We start from the raw sequence: 26,649 nt of genomic DNA on the forward strand, positions 1-26,649 counted from the left end.
CTAAATGTCTTGCCCAACGAGTCAATTATTTCAGCGAAGACAGGTCCGTTTCTCAACGTCCTGAGAAAAAAATCCGTTACGGGTTTAATTCAGATAACGTACCTGTCGGATAAATAATCTATGTGTCCGGTAAAAGGAACCCAATGTGAATGGGTAATATTTGTGAAAATTGTCCGAACAACTCAACCATGCTACATTTACTTGATGGATTACACAAAATAGTTCTATATTCAATGTAAAAAATCCTTTAACATGAAGTTGTCTATATGAACAACGACTTATATATATATATATATACGTGATTTTCACTCTTATTTTGTCGTTGTAGTTAGTAACGAAATATCATATGCAAGTGGTATGAAAGTACACAAATAACATACCGTTTCAGGAGTATCGCTTTCATACAATTACTCGGGTTAACATTGACATACACGGTCCATATTATCATGCGATAATCGTATACAGACAGATTTGACCCTATATATATTCACGACTAATATGATATTTTTTCCCAATTGCATATGTTATTAACCCGCCGTAAAACGAGTTACTGAATTCTGTACTACCTGACAGTCAGACCTGACCAGTGATGTATTCAGCAAGGATGACCTAACGCCACTAATTGTTTACCTGAGACTTGTCATTGTCGCATTTTTATTGTGATGTGGGAAAAGTGGACTGGACTTGTAGCGAAGGTGATCATGAATTATACTCGGGAAAGATGAACAGTTGTATCAGAGAACGAACGTCTATAGTGTGGTTGTAGTATATCGATGAAAACGGAGGAGGATACGAATTACTTGTGTAACGTAAGAAATAAGGTTTTGAAAAAAAAAGAACAATTTAATTGGTCACGCGGAGAAGAGTCGATAATAAAAAGGAGGCTACTGACAAATCATATATCTGTTGTTGAATCAGAATTTTTACAAAGGTGTTTAAGTAGTCATTCGCAATAGCCCTTTTCTACGATAAGTTTTACAGGAGAAAATAAATGTTTCGTATATTTAACATCTTAACATTTAAGACAAGTTTTTTTTTTATATACATTCTCGTGATTTGTACATTCGGGCATCAATGACGTGTCAAATTATTCTTCCACAGAAAACTGAACGAAATGATACTTGACGAGGAATAGAGTCTTTCTATTACACGATCATTGTCACAGACATACCAGAAGTTCTCTTGCAACATGTAACTATTTTATACTTCATAATTCCTATTTTTCATGGAATTATTAAATACATTATATGGTTAAATAGCAAGTTCTTAAATTTCGTTACTCTGGCGATTTTGATTGTGCTCAATAAATAAAAATGAAACAGGAATGATAAGAACAGCTCTCATATTGTCAGGTCCAGTCCATAGTTTTCGTATTAGTATTCGAGTCCTGTTCGAGGCAGGCGAGTGGGTGTGTAACATGCTCGTGAAGTCAGACAGTAGAGAGGATCAATCTGTATTGTCCGTGAGAAAACGAGGTAAGGAAGGACATACTATTTTATATAACATCCATTATAAGTTTCATACATTTTTCATATTGAAAATTTTCGTAAACTATCAGCTATATAAAGTATGTTATTGATGTTTGTGATTTTCACTAGCAATAATGTGTTGTTTAACAAACTTCCTATCCCTGTATAATCTGTAAATCATCTTCCATCACAAAGCGCCCCTGTTGCAGTGAGGATAAACCTTACACGTATTACGTATGGTATTTCTTTACAAAAAGACATATAACATATGTGTTGACCTTTGAACCAAGACTAATACGATGATGAATCACGTGCATATTATTCAACGTTTATGTTCCTCATTTAAAAGACCTGATGTCATCTCGAATGTTATTTTCACCAAGGTGTCATTTGTTACTGGTTCTCAACAAGGTTATGATGCACACCACGAAGTAGGACGGATTTATCTTGCAGCGTTACAGGAGAGGTAGGTGTGATAGGAGGAAAGTATATTGTATTAATGTTCCAAATACCCAACAGAAACCCCTGGGATGTGAAACTATCCAGGTCTCGCTGGAACTGGTAGGGAAATTTCTTTCTCATATCTTAATCTATCTTAGATTGAAATCTTCATTTTTGTATGTATTTTAGAACTTGATGTATATTAGAATGCATTTGCTTGTCTATCCCTGAAGGTCTACGTTTTACGGAACAGCTTGCCACTATTAGGATTAAAAAAGAAACTGAGTGTGATATTAGAAACTGCTTTGAAGAGGCATCGCCATGGGGAAAACACAGTCTAGGTCCTATGATTTAGGTAAGTATGTGTAAATACATTTAAGATTTGTACGGACATGAGTGTGGGTGCGGGTTCGAATCCCGAACTCCAGTATTTGTTTAAAATGATATGGGTAACGTTCCGGATGGTCCATAGGGATATTCTACAGCTTCAACGTTTGTGTTTATGTTGACTGCAGTCTTTGAGAAGTACACTGTGTTGTTATTTTATCTATGTGCCCCGTGTTACCTATTTACAATGTATATATATATATATGCCCAATATTACCTGTAAGACGTGCTGAGATGCCCTTTGTAGTAATAGCTTTCTTTCTCATTTCATTACATTTGCATTTTCCCTGAATATGTTTATTTTTATACGTGATTGTGTGTTTACCTTGATATGGTGCATATGTCAATATAGATGATTATAATTCAAGCTGTAGACTTAATTAACTAATAGAGAATAAACAACCGGGAATGTCTTTGTTACATTATGTCAAAACTCGCACATAAGTGTATTGTGGTAATATTCTCTCCTGAATATGAATTATTTACTTTGGCACGACCCCATTACACTATGAATGTATTATTCATTATCTATCTAAAGAATGTTCCCAGGGACTGTCTAATAAGCAACTAATGTGAATGTGTTTTTCCTGTTTCTTTTGTCGTTTTGGTTTTTGGTTTTTTTTTTTTTGTGTTTTTTTTTCTTCTTCTTCTTTTTTTAGTGAATGAATGCTTTCCGTTAAGGTTCTAAATACAATAATAAATTCTTATAATTGGACATTCATATCATCGCCATTAAACGACATGGGTTGTACACAATTCAGTAAGTTACATAACAGCGGTTTCATTTATAATCGATTGTTGATGTAAGAAGATAGAAAGCATTATACGTTTTACAGGAGTCACAGCATAGGTGAAAATCCCACGAAACACATACTTAATTCAGTTTACAGTACAATGAATTTTACCTGTACAATTGGAAAGAGGGACGTGGTCGTTATGTACGGATTTTTTCATGGGATGTCCACAGATCAAACCCTGTAAATTGTCTTACACAGTGATGTCATCACATGTTTTGCTGTCGTTTGATATTTAATCATGTCTTTAAAGTCTTCAGCTAGCATTAGGCTTCTTGTTTATTGAGATTTGCCTCTGTTCTCTCTTTTCAGGTCACCTGAGACAAAGTCTTGAGTGACCTTTTGCGATCGCCTCTTGTCCGTCGTCGTGCGACATTTCTGATTTCTTAATGGCAGGAAGGCCCAGAGTTCTAATACCGGGACTGTAGCATGCTGGTATGAAGGGTTACCAAATTATTCAAGGGAATGACTTTGACCCACTTTTTAAGTCACAGGTGTCATATATCTTAAAACCTTCAAGCGGCTTCTTCTCAATAACCGAAAATAAGCCTGTAGCATTCAGGATAATAGGTTATATAATGTTAGTACTTATCAATGACTTCTTCCGACCGTTCTGAAATTGGGATTGTAGCATGCTGGGATGAAGAGCTACCAAGTTTGTTCAAATTAATAACCTTGACTGACTTTCAAGGTCACAGGGGTCAAATGAGCTAAAATCTTCAAACGATTTCATCTTTATATTATAACCTAAAGGCTCAGAAGTCTGATATTGGGTTCGTGGCATGCATAAAGGGTTACTAAGTTTGTTCAAGGGAATCACATTTCAAGGTCACAGGGGTCAAATATTTGAATATTTGTATTCATTTTCATTTGGAATTACAAAACAAGTTGGAATTTGGTTGTCCATGAGTTTCAATGTTTTGAAAACTTCAGTGTACTGCCCTAAGAGTTGAGTTTGTCCGAATTTTTGCAATGTCCTTTAAATCCACACTTGCTACAAGCAATATTGTACATAACTGTAGGCTATATATTAGATAAGGCAGTTTTTTGTTTGTGTTTATTATTTGCCAAAAACATTTAAAACCCGGGAGTCCGTTAAGTCCTATGACCCTCTTGTCCTGTATCTAGACTTTGGCTCAAATTCGGAATTAAAATTGATCTGATGTTTTGATTATGTAATATATCCATAATTACGAAAAACAATGAAAGTGAGGCATACAACAATCAGAAAACAACATACAGTAATAAAGGCCAATAACTTGTTAACACACAACTATCAGAAAACAGCATACTGTAGTATTTCAGGAGACCGTTACACCATCAACAGCATCAACAGCATTCAATATGCGATTAGCAATAGCATATGATAAGAAAGACAGAGACTGGCAAGAAAAAGACCAGGTGTTCCGGAAACGTAAACGTAAACGAGCTTCAAACAAATCGGACCAGCTTCATGTCGCACAAGACCACCAGACATACTAACGAGCTTCAGACACATCGAGTCACCTTTATATCGTACAAGGACCAGCAGGCATACTAACGAGCTTCAGACACATCGGTAACGAGCTTCAGACACATGGGGAAAGCTTTATCTTGCACAAGGACCACCAGGCATACTAACGAGTTTCAGACACATCGGGCCAGCTTCATGTCGCACAAGGACCAGCTTCATGTCGCACAAGGACCAGCAGGCATACTAACGAGCTTTAGACACATCGGACCAGCTTCATGTCGCACAAGGACCAGCAGGCATACTAACGAGCTTCAGACACATCGGGCCAGCTTCATGTCGCACAAGGACCAGCAGGCATACTAACGAGCTTCAGACACATCGGACCAGCTTCATGTCGCACAAGGACCAGCAGGCATACTGACGAACTTCAGACACATTCGGCCAGCTTCAGGTCGCACAAGGACCAACAGGCATACTAACGAGCTTCAGACACACCGGACCAGCTTTATCTCGCACAAGGAAGTAAAATATTTCGCAATGAGATCACCATGACGACTGTAAAACTTGCCCATTCATCAACCTGTTTCTCTGTCACGTGGTCAGTCATTGACATCTTGCGAGAAAATCGTGATATAGGGAAGAGGTTAAGTAAATATCATAGGTCTGAAACACACATTTTTTGTTTATCTTTCTCTGAAAAAGTCGATGTGAAATGGTAATTATACACGGTATTTGTTTGGTAAGTAGCATCTCACTGGTTGTTGTAAAATTATTAACCATAAACAAAGTTACATCACGGTGAAGATTTGAATATGTTGATAACAACAGATTTAACCCGTCTAAAGTACTAGTAACACATCGAAACTAGTGGTTTAAAAATTATCCCTTCAATTAATAAAATGCCTTGATTGATTTAACTATTTGCAACCCAAAGTTTAATTTCCAAAACAGTTTTAAATCGTGCGGTCATCAGCAAAATTGTCAAAATGCAATGCTAGTTCTAGTCCGTTACTAGGACAACGGTCTGAGCAGAAACTCATACATGCACGGATACTAGTGAAACTAGTGTTTCCTATAACATACTTGTATACCTCAGAGTTCCATAGGAACTATTGAATTTCAGATTCAGCGTTGATACTGAACACTACATGTTACCTGGGAAAAGTTCCTATTGATAAGCAGTTCTGTGTAATGTATTAAGCTGGTAATTATACGAGTTATCCGTCCAAGTTTTATAATTAAGTAATACATAAGAATGCATTAAAAATATATACAGTATTTGAATTAAAAAAAAAAACCCATTAAATTTATAACTTACTTACAATGTAAGTTATCTGTGTAGTAGTGGTACATTTATCATTCATTTTGTTATTTATATATTATTTAAATGTGTTGTAAATGAATATCGTGATTCCTTTTTATTTGTTTAGAATGTACAAGTGACTAAATTTAGGGAAACACTTTTGTTTATTAAGAAAACATAAGTAAATGTCGAGTATCAAACAGTACATACAGATCGTCAGGTACGGTAAGGTATGGTAAGGTAAGGTAAGGTTAGGTAAGGTAAGGAAAGGTAAGGTAAGGTAAGGTAAGGTAAAGTAAGGTAAGGTTAGGTAAGGCAAGGTAAGGCAAGGTTAGGCTAGGTTAGGTTAGGTAAGGTAAGGTAAGGCAAGGTAAGGCAAGGTAAGGTAAGGCAAGGCAAGGCAAGGCAAGGCAAGGCAAGGTAAGGTAAGGTAAGGCAAGGCAGGCAAGGCAAGGTAAGGTTAGGCGAGGTTATGTACCGTAGTCATTAATGAAAATAAAACGATAGAGATAACAAAAATAATGCACAAAAACATCGCAAGTTATGACTTTAAAATGTTCAGGAAACACAGTGAAAAAAAGTGAAGTTGTGTATTGTTGATCTGCCAACTGAAGAATTCAGTCATTATCTAGAACATCGGTATCATTATTACCCTAGGGGATGCTATACTTTGATATCCATTGGCCATGAAGACGTATGTAGTTTTCCCCTGTCCCTCACAGCAAAGTATTAGCAGAACCAAATATTCTATACATACTCGTCCATCCTTAATCTTTGAAAGCATAACACGAAAGATTCAATCTAAACACCGGATAGCTCTGTCGTAAGTCATCGACACGACTTTATAGGATCGTGTCACGACAATGTCTACTAACAGGAGCGGTGTATATATATATATTGTTTATATTCCATTCATAGATACATGAACGCATTTGTTATCTTTGCTTTAAATCACTGAATCAAGAATAAAATAGAACCAAAGATAAACATTTCATGGTTAATGATTATTAAAAAAAAAACAAGGAGACCACTGGAGAAGACAAGTGAAAAGTTCGTGCTAAAGTCGATGTCACAAGTTATGACATCTCCATGATTTTTGCTTTGTATTCGTCTGAAAAAGGATAAAATATCAACATGTAAACGAAATCGTCATTCACACACAACTGTGCGGAAATTCTTGAAAAAGTGCAAGAAACACAAGAACCAAACTTTGAAACTCATGATATACTTCATCAATTTGTGTATATCATTGAATCGACTTCACACAAGGGAATCCCGAATGGAGATCACGACGGCGATAACCAAAACAACTCATATTCTTTATCAATCTGTGTATATCTGTTATGGAATTGGTGAAAGAGCCCAAGAACATGCCCACGATTATTGAATCAACTGCCATGTGTTAACACCATAGGTTGGTGGAAAGGATTAATCTTTCCATCTAGAGCTGGAACATCAACAACGAGCGAATCAAATTAAACGCACTTACGATACAGCTTAATCGAACGGTTTTTGTGAAGATAGAGGTTAAGCGGGTTGTAAAGGAGAGTCTGTGATGTCCGTGATTTTCCACGGCAGAAATCATTTTATCAACGACTCTGACAACTTTTCTCAACTCATTACGTAGTACACAGTCCCACACTGTGATTGATATACTAGTTATGGAGTTGTCAATATCATGTGTTTCCTCATTTGTAACACGTACTAGATGTCACATGTACAGCAGTGGGTGGTTTAACACCTGGATAGTGCACACATTCAGTCAGGTAAGAAATCACTTAAGGGAGGGCTAATAATGTTTTCTTACATTAACACGAAGGATGCTTAACAATAGGAAAAGTAGTTCTTCCCCACATTAACGAAGCTTCAAGGAAATGTCAATTATTCGATACACAGAACGCGACAAGAAACGAGATAGATATGTTTGTTTTTAACAATATTTCGCAGTGTTGCCTTAATATAGTTGGTAGATGCAAACAAGTTTTATATATATTTCAGATTTCACATTGTATGAAATAATTTCAAAACACTGATTCTCAATAACTTACTTCACAATTACAATATGCATCTTGTCTCTCAAAGATTTTATAAAAAGTCTTTGCCGATGTATGAGACTGCATGGGTGTGGATACTGTACGGATGTGTTAAAGCTTAAAACTTGGTTGCAATCTCTGGATTCATTGCCGTAATCGTGGAGGGTTGTGGGAGGGATGAACCCTAACTTTGTTACAAAAGAAGTGTACAAAACATCAACGAAAGGGCATCAACTCATAAGGTAACGTGAATATTGTAAACATGGATTGGTGAGGGGAACGGAATCACTTTGACATGAGAAAGGAGATCGAAGGATCTAATTTTGTGTTAAAAAAAACGCTGGAATCGCATTCGGTGAGACCAAGTTATGTCATCCCAATCGGACCGATAAATGTACAGGAAGATAAAATAACGGTATGCACGTATCGTAATATCGAATTTATCCTCACTTAAAATAACGCCCGTATAATCTTGTTTTATAGATCGTTGTTTGAATGTGTTTACACTGCTATATTATCGTTATCGAGCATGAGAAGTTTATCTTCACGTGTGTATAATACTTAGTGATATGTAAATATGCCGGCGTGGTAGTGTGTACTGGGAGGTGTGATACCGTCGACTTTACGATGTTACTATAACTGTTGCAGTTTTATTGATGGCACAACACACAGATGCATACACTTATTTGACTAGCTGTCCTATATGCATGTACTTATGACTTTCAGCGTGTTAGCATTCACTTAAAAACTGTCATTTAATGCAGCAAAACTAACGTTTTATACACAGCTTCCTTCATAACTCGGAAAGGGATCTGGGCAAGGTCATGACAATGTTCAGAGAACATGTAACTTTCAGATAAGAGATGAAAATATTTCAGTAGAACACATACAACATCTTACCACTTGCAATAATTCCATAAATTCTCCTTAGCGATAAATCCCTTACCACAAGTATCATCTAAGTCACTGAGCTATAGATCAGACTGGTCACAAGTGTGTAGATCAATAATTATGTGATTTATAGGATAATTTGTATGTGTACACCATTTTATCACCCCATAACAACCTAGAAATTCTACCTATTACAGTCAAAGGTCAATTGTACATATATTATCACACTGATGACCCATTTGGTCAAACGTCCTGTCATAGGTGACTACAAAGTGGTGCACATCAGTAAAATATTGTTTCCATTGTGATTGACAGCCACTGTGAACAGCTCACCACAGTCCTATATCGGAGAAAGTGTCTTTAATGAGGCGGTGAAACCTGTGGACAAACCAGTCATCAAACCTCCAGAAAAGAGTGTTGCTAGGCAATCAAACAGCTGTCCTGTGAAGCCTGTTTCTAAATACAAAACTGGTAACAATCCCTGGGACTGGAATCCGTCATTGACTGCCAATACTCCCAACAGTAACTCACAGAAAACGCCTGTTCCTGATTCCACTGAGGTCATTGTGTCTGGACAACAAGAACCCAACTCCGAAGCTGAACCTGACATTGCCGTAGTTTCAACAACAACTGTAGAAAACGTTGCAGAACTAGAAAGTACCATGTCGGAGAGTGACGTTATTGAAGCAGTTGTGTGTGATGAAGGTGAACTCCAAGACGGAGTGTAAGTTATTGAAAAGGTTGATTTTTTGATGGCTCAAATTTTCTAGGTTTTACCAAAAAGCACTATAGCTGCACGTATGTATTTTTTGTGGTAGTTATGAAATGAACCATCCTTAGAAATTGTGTAAAACAGAACCTTGGAAAAAATTACCGTAATACTATCCTTACAGAGCATCTCGTTTAATATAATTCTATCAAGATTTTTAAAGGATAATTCATACGAGGCACTGTCTGGTAAAGAGGCCGAGCATAAAATCTTCACCATGTAATTGATATACAAAGAATGTGTATTATCTTCTCGCTTCTAATTAATTAGTTACCGCAAATTGTGTATTTAGTTTGTTTAATTCCATGATTTCTGGCTTAGTTGGTGAATACTTCAAGTTCTACGACACAAATATACTGCCCCAGTCAATATAAGATATATGTCTAATGTCTTAGGTGCATCCCTGTATACACATGATAAGTCTAACCATTGAATACATACTGTATAATTATGCACATAATGTAGGAATATATAGAAGCATATTTAAATGAGGTTATTTTAATCTGTTATAGTAAGATTTATCATCAATACACCTAACATGGTTCAAAATTTTATACTCATCCACACTTCCTATGAAGGTTTGTCAGCCCAGTTGGCAGACCATGACTCCAGGAAATGTTATGTAGTGATTTTACTATGTATATTTTTTTTAATTCTTGTGTTACATACAGCATGCATAACACCAGGGTCAACATCAATTAAATTTAATAGTTACACACCAACCCACTTTGAAATAATCTTATTATCATGTACATTTTATCATTTTCTAGTAATTCGACATTAAAGGGTTTTGCAGGATTGTTCTACAAAGGAAATCCTGATTAATAAATGATCAAAAGGGAGCCTTGATCATTTGAATAAAAAAGGTTCTTACATGTAAAACTTTTTGTTGATGTGCTGTGTAGCAACCCTTCATTTTCCCTTGTTTGTAGGATGAAAGAAGTGGCTTTAGGAGAAGGCAAAGTCCTTTTAGTAAAAGAAGGAAGTGACATCCATGCACTAGGAGCACAGTGTACTCACTTCGGAGCTCCCCTCGTAAAAGGTCAGTACTCATCACGTCAAAGCATTTGCAAAACCTGCTAGTCAGTATCACGGGCAACTGTAAGGGTCGAAATTCACTTCAGCCCACTTAACATTCAAGTTGTAAGCTATTTTTCGGATAAATGTTTAGTGTATGTCACATCAGTCAATGTTCTATGTCAAAAACAGCTACGGAAATTGCTATTAAAACAACTTAAAAATGATGAAACTATGACAAAAATATGAACAGAGGAAAAGATTTAGATAGAGACCAATGAAAAAGTACAAGGAGAAAATAATCTCAGGTGTTCCAGAAGAGTAAGCATTTCTTCCTTATCTATGAAACCCGCATTCTAAATGTTGGTCAATCTAAGTATTGTCACTTCATGTCACACAAGGAAACAGAATTTCACCATGATATTATTCTGATGAAAAAGATGTATAAGTTTTGGTAGAATTAATGTTCAGCGTACTTTGGGAACCAGTCACTTACGATTTACCATTGTCAAAGCTTTTTACTGTTTGTGTCGTCTATTTGTTATACCTACACTGTTAATCACCTGTGGGCAGTAGACATGTGTAAAAGATGTGAAAACCAAACCAGATAAAAATGCTAGAAGGTGTTCAAATGTCAGTAGCCATTGATGCTGTTATGTTTTAGGTGCTTACTGCAAGGGCCGAGTGCGATGCCCTTGGCACGGCGCATGCTTTGATGTACGGACTGGAGACATCGAGGATTACCCAGGACTGGACAGTATCCACAAATTTGGTGTAAGGTTACAGTATGTTACATTTATAGATTGTCTAGAGTAATATAATTGCGTACTGTAAAGTCTTGTGTGCTGTACATGTTTTGGAGATAAAGTGGCAATGTAATGATGAGAAAACAAATCCTAGTAAGCTGCAGACTTCACACATTACTGGTCATTCTCGTGACAAAATTAATTGACGATTAAATCGTATCTTAGTCATGTCTTTAGAGAACTAGGATGAGAGAGATGAAGAGCCATTTGGATGGTTACAGTATTTACAATTGTTACTACAGTTCTATTTTTCTTCACTAACCTAACTGTAAATTGTCTATTATCATCACTTGCAGTGAATAGGTGGTAATATGTGTTTTATTGTTGATAGGTGTCCGTAGCCGATGGAAAGGTCAAGGTCAAAGCCAATAAGACAGCCTTAAAGAATTTCCGTCGTCAACGTAACATGTGTAAGGCAAAGGGAGACGACACTGATAACGTCCTTATAATAGGAGGAGGTGAGGGATAGCAATAGTCATTGTAAAGAAAGAAAAAATAGATGTAAGTTCCTTCGTGTGCGAAATTTTCGTGTCTATATTCTTGACTCATTAGACTGGATCTCTAACACAAAAATATATCATCACACCATCTTTTGATCTTTGTTTGATTTACAGGTCCTGCCTCCGTAGTATGTGCTGAAACTCTTAGACAGGAGGGATTCACGGGAGAGGTTTCCATAGCAACTAAAGAGGAGCACTTACCATATGACCGAATCAAACTAAGTAAGGTAGGGGACATTGAAGCTGTTTTATATGATATAAAAACATTTGTGTCCAGATTCTTAATTTTCAAACTGATGGCTGACCAAACCAGGAAATGATTATGCTGCCAGAAATATGATGTCATGGCTACCAACCATGGCAGTGATATTAAATTATTTCACGAAAGCAAGCTTAAACATCTATACACTTTTAATAGGCCATGGATGTTAAGCCAGCGGCCATTGCTCTCCGTGGGGAAGATTTCTACAAGAATGCAGACATCAACATCCTCACTCAAAAAGAGGTAGGCGTAATTTATGTGATGTTTAATTCTATATATTCAGATTCAATTGACCATGAAGATACCTGATACAAGGAATGCAAACAGTGGCATTCATAGGTGCATGTGATGCCTTTTCTATGATGTCCTCTGTGTCAGTGTTGTCAAATATATTACACTACAGATTATCCAAAATTTAATAATAATGCAATCATCGTTGTCTCAACTACAAAAGAATACAGAAGTAATATCAACAAAAATACTACACAGCTTGATAACAAGTATTGTTCGAAGGTGAATGGGTAATTTTAACAGATCCTGATACCATAATGTAATTGATACCTACTTATTCTTAACACTCGTGTCTTTGTTTCTAGTTGATTCAAGAACAGTTCACAAATTTCAATTCTCATGATTGATTGAGTTTTCATTACTGCTGTACGTCAGGATGAAATCACAATTAAATGAAAAGAGTGTTCTTCAGCACAAATCTAACATCTAACATTAATATGACGAGGCAAGACATTGAAACAAAGCAAAGCCATTATAATCCTGAAAACAGTATATCATTTAACACAGCGTCATCTTACACAGCCAGGTCAACAACAGTATATCATTTAACACAGTGTCATCCTACACAGCCAGGTCAACAACAGTATATCATTTAACACAGTGTCATCCTACACAGCCAGGTCAACAACAGTTTATCATTTAACACAGTGTCATCTTACACAGCCAGGCCAACAACAGTTTATCATTTAACACAGTGTCATCCTACACAGCCAGGTCAACAACAGTTTATCATTTAACACAGTGTCATCCTACACAGCCAGGTCAACAACAGTTTATCATTTAACACAGTGTCATCCTACACAGCCAGGTCAACAACAGTTTATCATTTAACACAGTGTCATCCTACACAGCCAGGTCAACAACTGTTTATCATTTAACACAGTGTCATCTTACACAGCCAGGTCAACAACAGTTTATCATTTAACACAGTGTCATCCTACACAGCCAGGTCAACAACAGTTTATCATTTAACACAGTGTCATCCTACACAGCCAGGTCAACAACAGTTTATCATTTAACACAGTGTCATCCTACACAGCCAGGTCAACAAATGTTTATCATTTAACACAGTGTCATCCTACACAGCCAGGTCAACAACAGCCAGCCAGCTCAACAACAGTTTATCATTTAACACAGTGTCATCCTACACAGCCAGGTCAACAAATGTTTATCATTTAACACAGTGTCATCCTACACAGCCAGATCAACAACAGTTTATCATTTAACACAGTGTCATCCTACACAGCCAGGTCAACACATGTTTATCATTTAACACAGTGTCATCCTACACAGCCAGGTCAACAACAGTTTATCATTTAACACAGTGTCATCCTACACAGCCAGGTCAACAACAGTTTATCATTTAACACAGTGTCATCCTACACAGCCAGGTCAACAACAGTTTATCATTTAACACAGTGTCATCCTACACAGCCAGGTCAACAAATGTTTATCATTTAACACAGTGTCATCCTACACAGCCAGGTCAACAAATGTTTATCATTTAACACAGTGTCATCCTACACAGCCAGGTCAACAACAGTTTCTTATTTATCATGGTGTCATCTTACACAGCCAGATCAACAACAGTTTATCATTTAACACAGTGTCATCCTACACAGCCAGGTCAACATCCTACACAGCCAGGTCAACAACTGTTTATCATTTATCCAGCAACAGTTTATTATTGATTATAATATCATCTTAAAGAGCCTGGTCAACAACCCTGATTTAGGTGATTTCCTGTCAAAAGACTAAATATTGAACTTTCCCGATGATTTACTTCCGAACATTTAACATTAGTATACTACATGACAGGATATGTTATGATTTTTAGGCTGAAGCAGTCGATACCGAGAATAAATCTGTTACATTCAAAGATGGAAGCTCACAGACATATGGCTCGCTAGTACTGGCTACGGGAGGCAGGTATGTGTATCATAGTTATCAAAACGGTTAATAACACTGGGTTGATGTAATTTTCATATTTGGATAATTCATTTATATCAATTAACATGCTTTCGCCTCCAATCAATGACATCATCACTTCTCTTTGTCAGTCCAAGGGTCTTGCCTATCCCAGGTATAGATCTTGAGAATGTCCGGATGCTGAGGACACCTGCCGATGCCAACTATATCGCTGAAAATGCCGTAGGCAAGAACGTCGTTATCATTGGATCATCGTTTATTGGTATGTACACCCACGATATGTGACAATAAAGAATCTTTATTTATTACATTTTTTAACAGTAGCATATCTTTTGATTTATTGATAGTTGTGGAAGCTATCTGGTATTACAAATAAAAATGGTTGCTTCATGTAAACCAAATATTTCTCTTTTGAAAATGATTGATTACATTTATGGTTATTTTTTATGTATTTGTACTTTCAAGTTACCGTAATACACATGTGTTGAAATCAACAATACAAAATCATTTAGAAGAGTTTAGGTGTCATGATGTCAGTTATCAACTTACTTTATGCTACAGTTAATAGTCGTGGTTTAGTGACCACTCAGGGGTACAACCTTTACTGTTTATTTGAGAGCATTATATCTAACTGTTGATGAAGTCTTTCATTTCAGATTGTTTAAGCTTAGTCCATTATTAACCACGTTTGCATTACTTTCTAGTACTTATTATTGTATTTTTTTTTCTACTGTTTCCGATATTTTTGTAACTTTCATCTCCATTTTCCTTTCCCTCAGCGGTATTATTTGTAACTGAATGTATTCTGAGCTAGATATAGGAAAAACTGCATGTATTTCTTCATTTTATTTAATATGTCTCTCTAAGTTCTCTTATAGCTGAATCACTGCAAAAATTTCTTTTTTTTTAAATTTATAATTTTCCAGCATTCTCTTATAGCTGAATCACTGCAAAAATATCATTTTTTTTTAATTTATAATTTTCCAGCATTCTCTTATAGCTGAATCACTGCAAAAATATCTTTGTTTAATTTATAATCATTCAGCGTTCTCATATAGCTGAATCACTGCATAGATATCTTTGTTTAATTTATAATCATTCAGCGTTCTCATATAGCTGAATCACTGCTTAAATATCTTTGTTTAATTTCAATCTATGTCTTTTTCTAATAGAATCATAGTTTCTTTCGCTGCTTTAATAATCCTTCTGATATTGCATGTTTAGAAATTGAATGTGCTATATTTTTATTTCGGCTGTGATCCTTATTTCTATCTCTATCAGCTGATTCGGTAATTGAACAATTTATTAAAGGAAAAATACTGTTTAAACTACAGTGTTATAAAATGTAGTATGTAGAGGTATCCTCTATACTCAGGCATGGAGGTAGCAGCTTACTTGGCAGACAAAGCTGGAAGTGTGTCGGTTGTAGACATCATAAAAACGCCTTTCCAACTGGTCTTGGGGGACAAAGTAGGCGAACTGCTTAAACAGGTAAAGGTCTTAGGCATGATATGGTTAAGGTATCTCACATACTTTATGTGTATGTAGACTATAGATTATAGGTGTGTTTTGTGTTTACAGTATGAAGCCTATAGACTATTAGGTGTAACTGTGATGTATAGGACACAACAGACTTTTCTATGTCAGCCGTTTATCTCAATATTTTCTTACAGCAAAACTAACATGAACAGCTTTCCACCAAGCTGTTTGATGGTGAAGTAATTTCAATTTCGCTATTGTGAATTTTTCATTACTGGATAGCAACATTCCTGCATCCCCAACTTACGTTGTTTATATGTCGCAGTTGATTTGATTTAAGGGCCTGTTCTCATTGTCAGGATTTTCGTGCAAGAAGTTGTCAACTTTTGGACACACTCATTACACGGGTTGTCAAAAGGTGCTAGTTGCTAAAATTTATGGGGTAGTTATTTGGTTATCATAATGATATCATTGAGAAATATTCTATTTCTTGGTGTGCTATGAAGCTGGATGTTTTTGATGCTCGTTAATGGATATGACATTTCTTACTGGAATTGACTGAGATTTAGATGGTGGGTTTTGCCGATGAAGCAGAAGGCACTTACTCTTCTGGAACACCTGGTCTTAACTCTCCGTGTGCTTTTGCATGAATTTTTTTAAAAATTTTCTTTTGTTCCTATTTTGACTGAAAACTAAACTAATTGAAATCTGTATGTTGCAGATTGTTGCTTTGTAAGGTGTTATTGTTTATTTGTATGTAGACTACAGACTATTGTTATTTTGTTTCATTTGAATTGTGACCTTGTCATTTATAACTAAGTATAGCTATATAATCTGCAGGTTTCTGGAGTGAAATTATTTTTGTGAATTGTGGTGTTTCGACTGTAATTGACATGTACATTCATGTGTTTGTTGATTTGTGATGATGAGACTGAGCTGTGTGTGAGAGTATAGGCTATGTCAGTTATAAATATTTTTTGTTTATATTGCGTAATTGTCATTATTTACGTACTAGAAGTAAAGCTGTATGTTTGTACCATACATGGTTTTTGATTGTGGACTGTACTTTATCCATTATCCTGTTATTTACGGTAGTATCACATGTTCATTGTGCAGGTAGTCATAACTCCCTAGTTTGTGGACTGTACTTTATCCATTATCCTGTTATTTACGGTAGTATCACATGTTCATTGTGCAGGTAGTCATAACTCCCTAGTTTGTGGACTGTACTTTTTCCATTATCCTGTTATTTACGGTAGTATCACATGTTCATTGTGCAGGTAGTCATAACTCCCTAGTTTGTGGACTGTACTTTATCCATTATCCTGTTATTTACGGTAGTAACACATGTTCATTGTGCAGGTAGTCATAACTCCCTAGTTTGTGGACTGTACGTTATCTATTATCCTGTTATTTACGGTAGTAACATATGTTCATTATGCAGGTAGTCATAACTCCCTAGTTTGTCGCCTGTACTTTATCTATTATCCTTATATTTACAGTAGTAACACATGTTCATTGTGCAGGTAGTCATAACTTTAACATAAGTTGTTTAAATGTATTTTGATTGGGTCATAATATTTTTACCTGAATGATATGTTGATATAGATTATATTCTGTGGGTAATATGTCGGTAATGGTAGAAGGTACGTTACACAAGATGTATGACTGTTGTAGTATAATAATGATACATGATGGAAGAGTGATTGTGAGGTTGAGTTTGATAATACAGTTTACCTTATAGTGTATTTCTGAGAACAATGGTGGTGTATAATAACAGTGCATAACTGATTGTGTATTATTACCAAGTGTAATTGAGGATGTGTAATTACAAAGTTTTACTGATGGTCTGTAATTACTCAGTGTAACTGATGGTGTATGATTACGGAATATGCCTGACGATATTTAAATATGGAGCGTGAAGGCAACTGATATATATTATATCTGATGGTCATTTATGACAGAGTAGGTGGTTGGGTGGCACACTGGTAACGCATTCGACTTTCACCTAGCCATTCGGGGTTTGATTCCTGGAATGGACGTGAAAAGGTCAGGGTCACATGCCCTCCGGTTTCCTCCCACAATAAGACCCCTCGCGCATGTAAATCTGGGCCAACAAGAGTGATAAGTATCACCTGAAATAACTTGTTTTGCAATTGTTGTAAAATAGATAAAGTTTATAGCTTTTTATAGACAGAGTATAACTGATAATACACAGAGAGTAAAAGTGATTAGGAAGTTAAGCCATGGGAGTTTAATATCATAGTTTACTAGATGGTGTATCATAATAGAACAATGATGGTATATGATACAAAGACTCGTGATAGAGAGCAGTAAGAAATGCAAAGTGGTAGTAGACCGCACCATAAAATAAACACAGGTATGATTGACCGCACCATAAAATAAACACAGATATGATTGACCACGGTATAAGATAACTACAGGTATGATTGACCACGGTATAAGATAACTACAGGTATGATTGACCACAGTATAAATTACTACAGGTATGATTGACCACGGTATAAAATAAACACAGGTATGATTGACCACGGTATAAAATAAACACAGGTATGATTGACCACGGTATAAAATAAACACAGGTATGATTGACCACGGTATAAATAACTAAATGATTGACCACGGTATAAAATAAACACAGGTATGATTGACCACGGTATAAAATAAACACAGGTATGATTGACCACGGTATAAATAACTACAGGTATGATTGACCATGGTATAAAATAAACACAGGTATGATTGACCACGGTATAAAATAACTACAGGTATGATTGACCACGGTATAAAATAACTACAGGTATGATTGACCACGGTATAAAATAAACACAGGTATGATTGACCACGGTATAAAATAACTACAGGTATGATTGACCACAGTATAAAATAACTACAGGTATGATTGACCACGGTATAAAATAACTACAGGTATGATTGACCACGGTATAAAATAAACACAGGTATGATTGACCACGGTATAAAATAAACACAGGTATGATTGACCACAGTATAAATAAAAACAGGTATGATTGACCATGGTATAAAATAACTACAGGTATGACTGACCACGGTATAAAATAAACACAGGTATGATTGACCACGGTATAAAATAAACACAGGTATGATTGACCACGGTATAAATAAAAACAGGTATGATTGACCACGGTATAAAATAAACACAGGTATGATTGACCACAGTATAAAATAAACACAGGTATGATTGACCACGGTATAAAATAAACACAGGTATGATTGACCACGGTATAAAATAAACACAGGTATGATTGACCACGGTATAAAATAAACACAGGTATGATTGACCACGGTATAAAATAACTACAGGTATGATTGACCGCGGTATAAATTACTACAGGTATGATTGACCACAGTATAAAATAAACACAGGTATGATTGACCATGGTATAAAATAACTACAGGTATGATTGACCACAGTATAAAATAAACACAGGTATGATTGACCACGGTATAAAATAAACACAGGTATGATTGACCACGGTATAAAATAACTACAGGTATGATTGACCACGGTATAAGATAACTACAGGTATGATTGACCAGGGTATAAGATAACTACAGGTATGATTGACCATGGTATAAAATAACTACAGGTATGATTGACCACGGTATAAAATAACTACAGGTATGATTGACCACGGTATAAAATAACTACAGGTATGATTGACCACGGTATAAAATAACTACAGGTATGATTGACCACGGTATAAAATAACTACAGGTATGATTGACCACGGTATAAAATAACTACAGGTATGATTGACCACGGTATAAAATAACTACAGGTATGATTGACCACGGTATAAAATAACTACAGGTATGATTGACCACGGTATAAAATAACTACAGGTATGATTGACCACGGTATAAAATAACTACAGGTATGATTGACCACGGTATAAAATAACTACAGGTATGATTGACCACGGTATAAAATAACTACAGGTATGATTGACCACGGTATACAATACTAAGTCTTGTAAGTAAAATTTATTAGTTTATTTCATGCAACAGTTTGTAAGAAAGATGAAATAAGATTTCCGTGTAACAAACAATTGATAGATTAGTTTTGAAATAATTTTAATCTCAAACCTAGTGCACATCATTTAACATTAATAGGAATGCTGTTCTAGTTTTTGTATTTTCTACACCCTGCATGATGCATGCTTGACCTGCTGTGTAGCTATGGATACCTATGACTTCTTTTCTAATATCAGGTTCTGTCTCTTTCTGCTTTCAATTAAAGCACATCAGCACTGTATAAACCAGATGGTAATCTCACAACCTCATATAAACAAACTACGAATTATTATAGATTATACGAGTTATGTAACAGTTTAACACGTACTGAAGGGATTGTGTTGAGCGTAAGGACGACATACAAGTCTGTAATCAATGTTTACAATGAGTATTTACCAACCAGGAATGGAAGTGGCAGCTAGTTTGGTGAAAGTCGCGCTCTCTGTGACAGTAGTCGTGAGAGGATGTGTCCCTTTTCAAAATGTGCTAGGCCAAAAAATTGGATCTTTTCTACTCAAGGTAACATGCCAATAAGGTCTGTTGTCATAGTTTAGATAGCACATTTTTTTTATCCTAATAATATTTTCTGACTTTTGTCGGCTTGGTCACATCCTTCCCCTTTGAAAATTAATATTATATTAATGATTTTTAAAGTAACATACTTCTATGACATTTTCTTGAAATGTAAATCCGGAATCTTTCTGATAAGATGTATTATTTATAAACAAAAATATATATCATTCACAAGAGAAAATACTGTAGTATTTGACTCCTATTTCCAGTTGCATGAGGATCATGGAGTGAAATTTTTCCTAGAGAGAGGCATCAAAGAATTTTCTGGAAAGGATGGTCATGTAACTGAAGCCGTTCTCTCTGACGAAACCAGACTGCCTGCTGACCTCTGCATTCTCGGAGTAGGTGGGTGTCTCTCATGTGCAAAGGGAATCTTATTGGATAGAATACTTGCTATCTTTATGCAAATACTTAAACTAGATAGATTATTTGGATGCATTACTACGTTATGATATCTTATAACTTTGCAACTTTGTCAGTAGGTATTGAACAAAAAATAACAAGAAAATATCTACATGTCAACATTATAATAATCCAAACTGAAATTCAATAAAGCTAGGGCAAAATATGAATGGAAGAAAGATTTACGCAGAGACTCCTGAAAAAGTACAAGTATGATAAGACCAGGTGTTCCGGAAGAGTAAGTGTCTTCTGCTTTGTGGATGTCAGCCGCCATGTCAACAATTAATGTTAACATCATAAAAGATGTTTTTCATTTTATAAAATTCTTTTTACAAATAATACTCAAGTTTTTTGTTATAGTTTTGCAGTCAGCTTATTTGTCACTCTGTGCCGAGTCAAAGGAAAGTATTAGATATGGTAAACTTGCAGAAAATATGTAAGAGTACGGGGTAAGTGCTGAGTAGTTTGTGATATATACCTGGAACTGTTCTCTGTGTTAACAGGTGTAGTACCTACAACAGATTTCCTTAAATCCTCCGGTTTAACAATGAATAGAGGCTTTCTAACTGTCAATAAGGTAAGAAACACAAAAAATTAGGAATACATTACTAATTTGAAAAATCTTTTATCTTAGAGAAAAAAAAACAAACAAAAGGAGTACGACAACCAATCGACAATAGAAAAATAAATTTAAGTTGCAAAAATGTTTGATAATAAGATGTTAGTGTAGGACTGTTTGACATAGAGAAACGTCTTATTTCCAGTTTATGGAGACTAATCTACCTGATGTATACGCTGCTGGTGATATTGTGGAGTTTCCACTGTTTACTGAGGGAGACAAGAATGTTAACGTACAGCACTGGCAAATGGCTCATGCTCACGGTGGGTACTCAGTCGGATTGTTCACATCTTACCATGATGGATTTAGGAAATTTAAAAATAAAAAACAGGATTAGACCTAAATATATTGACAAAAGAAGGTTAAAAAAGGTTCTTAAGAATCAGATGCAGTCATAGTGTTTAATTTTTTTATTTCACTGATTGATAAAACAAAGGTTCTGACGCAAGTGCCAGGATGTGTACAAGACAATTTTAAGTCCACATTAAAGAAAACTAAGATCTGATTAAGCCTTTTCCATAATGTTTACTGTTGTGACATATTTTTGTTTATTTAATTTGAATGTTTTATCCTACAGGCCGGACAGCTGCCTTAAGTATAGTTGGTAAGAAGACAGAGATAACTAGTGTACCTTACTTCTGGACTGTCATGTACGGAAAAAGTATCAGATATACAGGTAAGGACACTGTTTCACGGACACAAGTCAGAACAGAATTTGAATGCAATAGGTGACAAAGTTATAGTCCTGTACATCAAGAAAATTAGAGTATGCAGAAGAGTACTTGTGATTATTGTTAATTGAAGATTTATTGATTAGGGAATCTTGTCGTATGAAACAACACAGATAATTCAGGTTTGATAAAAAACCAGGATGAAGTATGAAGAAACATTTTCAAGGATACTAGGTATTTTGGAATTGTAAGTGTAAGCATCTTCTGCTTCATCGACGACACCCTCCAGTCTCCATTTAAAAGGTCTCCAATGAGAACAAGGTATACAACAATAGAACCAACAGGCAAATTAACGAGCACCAAACATGTCATTGAAATAGAATATTTCTCAATGAGATCATTAAGACGAACATAAAACCTCACCATAATCTTTGTCGACTTGCATCCTCCGAAACCCAATGTTTGTAAGTTTATCTGTCAGTTGTTGACATCTTGCACAAAAATCGTGATATTGGAAATAAGACATTTGATATCCAATTAACTGTGACATGTTAAGAAATTTGATATCGTAAAAGTGCATCTTTTAATTAATTCTGATATCTGTTTATCTATGATCCTACATTACAATGTCTCTCACAGGTTATGGTGCCGGTTACGATGACATCGTCTTTCATGGAAATGTGGACGACTTGAAAATGGTAGCATTTTACACCAGGTAAGTTAATAATTTCACAATTTTTCCAAGTGTATGTACACTTATGATCAAGCATGTTGTATTAATAACAATATGATCTGCCTGCTAACAGAAAAACAACAAATGTTAGTATAACCTGCTAGTTTTCTAGTCTGACGCTCACCGACCAAGCTAGAGAGAATTTATCTCTAGGCAAGCTGTAATTGTATTTTACTAGGGTTACATCCTCCCACTTCAGGAAAGGCCTTGTCTTCGGGTTTCCAGGGATTACAGTGTTACCTGTGAATGTAACTGAAGTATAATTCCTGAAACCTCACATCAGTTTACAAATGTCATTATTTATTTCAAAACCTCCTCTGGGATTAGAACCAGGGATGCTCCATCAAGCTAGAGAACTTCTGTCTAACTATGAGGTATATTGCAGCTAGTATTTTACCCGTGTGATGGTATCACCAGAATAATGACCAATACTTCTATTCTGGATCAAGTATCATCAGCATACTGACCAATACTTCTATTCTGGATCAAATAATTACTTCCGTCGTGTCTTTCCTTGATTTTAAATATTGTTGAACAATCTGGATTGATACAGAATGACAATAACCTTAATAAGTTAAACAGGAGAATATTACAATACATTCTTTATAAGGATGGATTGTTACCTTCATGCCTTACATTTAGACTTCCAGATTTCGATCCCCGAATCATACTTGGGATCACCTACCCGACTATGTCAGTTTTTCCCAGGTACTCAGATTTACTTCCACAGTAAGACCATGGGTGCACTTCTCACCGGGCCAATCAGAACTGATTAATATAAGCTGGTATCTTGTTTCGCAATTGTTGTAAAACAGTTAAGTTTATAACAAGTTTTAAATGGAATTCAATAAAATCACCTCCCTCGTGTTATTGCCAGGATATAATTGCTTCTGAAGGCGACTACTTGACCCTATAATTGACCCTATAGCAGATTCATATATGTGTAATGTACACCTTGGTGTGACCAATGATCACTAACAGTAAGGCAAGCTTTGAGATTTTTTTCATTTCAGTATCATCTGATTTCTTTTTCTGGATGCTATCATCCCATCAAGTTCACTTTCTACACAAATCACTTTGTTTGAACGCTAGCTATGTCTGGTTTGATGGAGCTGCGATATAAGTTTAATGGTGTTGATAATTGTGATCGTTAGTTAAAGATAATATGAAGAAAATAGGATGGAAGAGACTTTTTATTCTTTATCTGTATTTGTCATCAGAATAATGGTTGGAAGTACGCAGTACTTAGTCCATCAAAATATATTGACAGTCCAATGAATACACAAAACTCTGTTGTAGGGGTGAGGATGTCGTGGCAGTGGCAAGTTTAAACTTTGACCCCTTGGTGTCCCAAGCTGCCGAGATGATGGCTAAAGGTCTGAAGATTTCAAAGAGCGAGATTCAGTAAGTAGCATAATTAAGTTGTTACTATATTTAACATCATTAAGTTGTTACTATATATTAACATCATTAAGTTGTTACTATATATTAACATCATTAAGTTGTTACTATATTTAACATAATTAAATTGTTACTATATTTTCTTTGTCCTGTACTGTCATAGTTTCTATCAAAATTCATGATTTAATTAAATTGTTAACATTGTTAATTTTTTTATGCTACTGTTCCTGTTGTCAATGGAATATCCGGAAACAAAAATATGAAGAAAAATGTCCTAAACAAAATCGTAATTCTGATTCAAAATACCAAAAGAAGAAGGATTTAATTGGTCTTGGTAGTACATATTCAAGGACAAATATCGGATGTTTCAGAAGGTAATGATATGTGTGTTCTGCTTCATGCTTTATGTAAATGAAGATAATCATACTTTAATCACTTGTTTATTATAATCATAACAGATAAACTTGTTTCATGTTTAGCTGATAATGTACTAAAAACTTTTGAAAATTTTGAAAGAACTTTCATTTGACATGTTCTTTCTGTTTTCAGAGAGAAGCCCGATACTTGGGTTGACAAGCTGTGCAAGCTATAATTTTTTACCTCAACAAGACCAATTCCTGCTGGTATGAATTATTAATTAACAAAATAATTAATTGGGTGTGCAATTACTTGACAAATGTTGAATTTAAAGTTGGAAGTGAAGAAATGACGAAAGTTATCAAAACTCTTGAAAAGTCCATTATCTTTTCATCATAATTTACAATTCAGTGAGGATTGTTGTCCAACTGGTTTTCTGTTAAAAGCTGGATGCAGACATTTTGTCTTGAATCATGCAATTGTTTCACGGATGCAAATGAAAGAACAAAGTTGATATGCTGACACTTGTGTGTACATGTGTTTTGTGTAAGTATTGATTATTCATCGAATAAACATTTTAAAGACATCAGAATGTATCATTGAAGATAGAAAAAGTATAAGAGAATATTTCTATTGACCAGGGATGTATAATGTAATCCATTGTAATGATGATGAGTTACCATGTATGAGTGAGATTAGCTGGAATAGAATGAAGTAGAATAGAGTAAACTCATAATGTGTTATCAATATAACTTGACAATAAATTTTATACTCAGCTAAGTATCACATTATTTATCTAGTAGATATCTCAACAATGATTGGTATTTGGTAATGTAATCTGTCTGATGCACGCAATTCTGTCACCGACAGCGTTTCGTGTGGTGCAGTGGTAATGCACTTGCTTTTTACCTAGTCGTTCGTGGTTCAATTCCCAGAAAGGATGTGAAAAAGGTATGGGGTCACCAGCCCGAGAACCTCAATTTCCTTCCACAATAAGACCAAATCATCAAAAAACCACAATGACGTTGATTATAAATCCCACACAATGAAATTGACCATTAACCCATTAAATGATGATGATGATGACGTTCCATGATGACTCTGGTTTTATATGTACACTGTAGTTTATAGTGTAGAATAACGGTCAATACCAAACTACTTCTGGTACATGTTTTCTTTGCGTTCATCTTTTAATTTGATACTGCATCTAGGACTTTCTTGTTGTGTTGACTTAGTGATAAATTTAGTTCTTTTACTTCCTGTTTTCTTGTTTATTATTTTACGGATGCATTTTTGGTTGAACTTGAACCAATATATCAGTTTTTATTGTTTTATGTTGATGCTGGTTTCCTTCAGTAGTGACATTTTGTGTTCATGGTTTAACCATGTCAGCTCTACCGCAGCCGAATCCAGAGAATGTTTGTTTCCTAACTTCTAACGACCCATAGCAAAAGTAACAATTTAAATTGACAAGTATTTATTGAAATTTTGGAAGTGTTGTGATTATTGTATAAGATTCAAATCAATAATGATATTGGATTCTTTTACACATTTTCTACATCACCCTGACGAAATAGCAACACCACAAATCATACTCAGGAAATGCTGGGTATTCAACACTTTGTTGAATAACAACATTACCAACAAAGAACGACAATCACGAAAATATTTTTATTATGTTTATTATAATTAAACGATACATCAATAAATATGGACATATGAAATACACCAATACATAGTAAAACATGGGTGAAAACTGACTAGAACAAATCTCTGTACAAATGTATAATGTATAAGATGAAGGGAAGACAGAAAGGTATGATGGTATCAACCATCCACAGATACAGGACATGATAAAGAAATTCAACTCTACAAGGACATTTGTGTTGTTTACTTGCCTAAATGTTTCTGCCCGTTATACGACCATCATCATATACAGTACATAATACCGGGGAGACAGGGAATTGTGTCCGTGTAACTGCACCTGTACTC

The 26,649-nt window shown here is 35.4% G+C and overlaps 1 protein-coding gene across 1 annotated transcript; it reads left to right on the forward strand.

The window, feature by feature from the left end:
- The first annotated feature begins 2,231 nt into the window (after positions 1-2,231).
- On the forward strand, positions 2,232-25,353 carry LOC132555703 (apoptosis-inducing factor 3-like). Its single transcript, XM_060220064.1, has 17 exons — positions 2,232-2,265; positions 9,087-9,495; positions 10,473-10,582; positions 11,222-11,331; positions 11,695-11,821; positions 11,978-12,090; positions 12,282-12,368; positions 14,254-14,345; positions 14,477-14,607; positions 15,721-15,836; positions 20,684-20,819; positions 21,380-21,453; positions 21,641-21,758; positions 22,073-22,171; positions 22,806-22,881; positions 24,199-24,303; positions 24,850-25,353. The coding sequence occupies exons 1-17, from the start codon at positions 2,232-2,234 to the stop codon at positions 24,890-24,892; spliced, it is 1,980 nt and encodes a 659-aa protein (XP_060076047.1). The 3' UTR covers positions 24,893-25,353.
- Positions 25,354-26,649: the final 1,296 nt, after the last annotated feature.

This window comes from Ylistrum balloti, unplaced genomic scaffold, assembly GCF_031769215.1.
Source record: "Ylistrum balloti isolate Yb309-2 unplaced genomic scaffold, AGI_CSIRO_Ybal_v1 Utg370510, whole genome shotgun sequence".
NCBI classification, from domain to species: domain Eukaryota; kingdom Metazoa; phylum Mollusca; class Bivalvia; order Pectinida; family Pectinidae; genus Ylistrum; species Ylistrum balloti.

What these genes read in the sequence shown, in the direction of transcription:
- LOC132555703 (XM_060220064.1), top strand. Translation starts at nt 2,232, where the DNA reads ATGGGGAAAACACAGTCTAGGTCCTATGATTTAG. An exon ending in ACAGTATCCACAAATTTGGT is followed by an intron (nt 11,332 to 11,694) that starts GTAAGGTTACAG and finishes TATTGTTGATAG; the next exon opens with GTGTCCGTAGCCGATGGAAA. An exon ending in ATTTCAAAGAGCGAGATTCA is followed by an intron (nt 24,304 to 24,849) that starts GTAAGTAGCATA and finishes TTCTGTTTTCAG; the next exon opens with AGAGAAGCCCGATACTTGGG.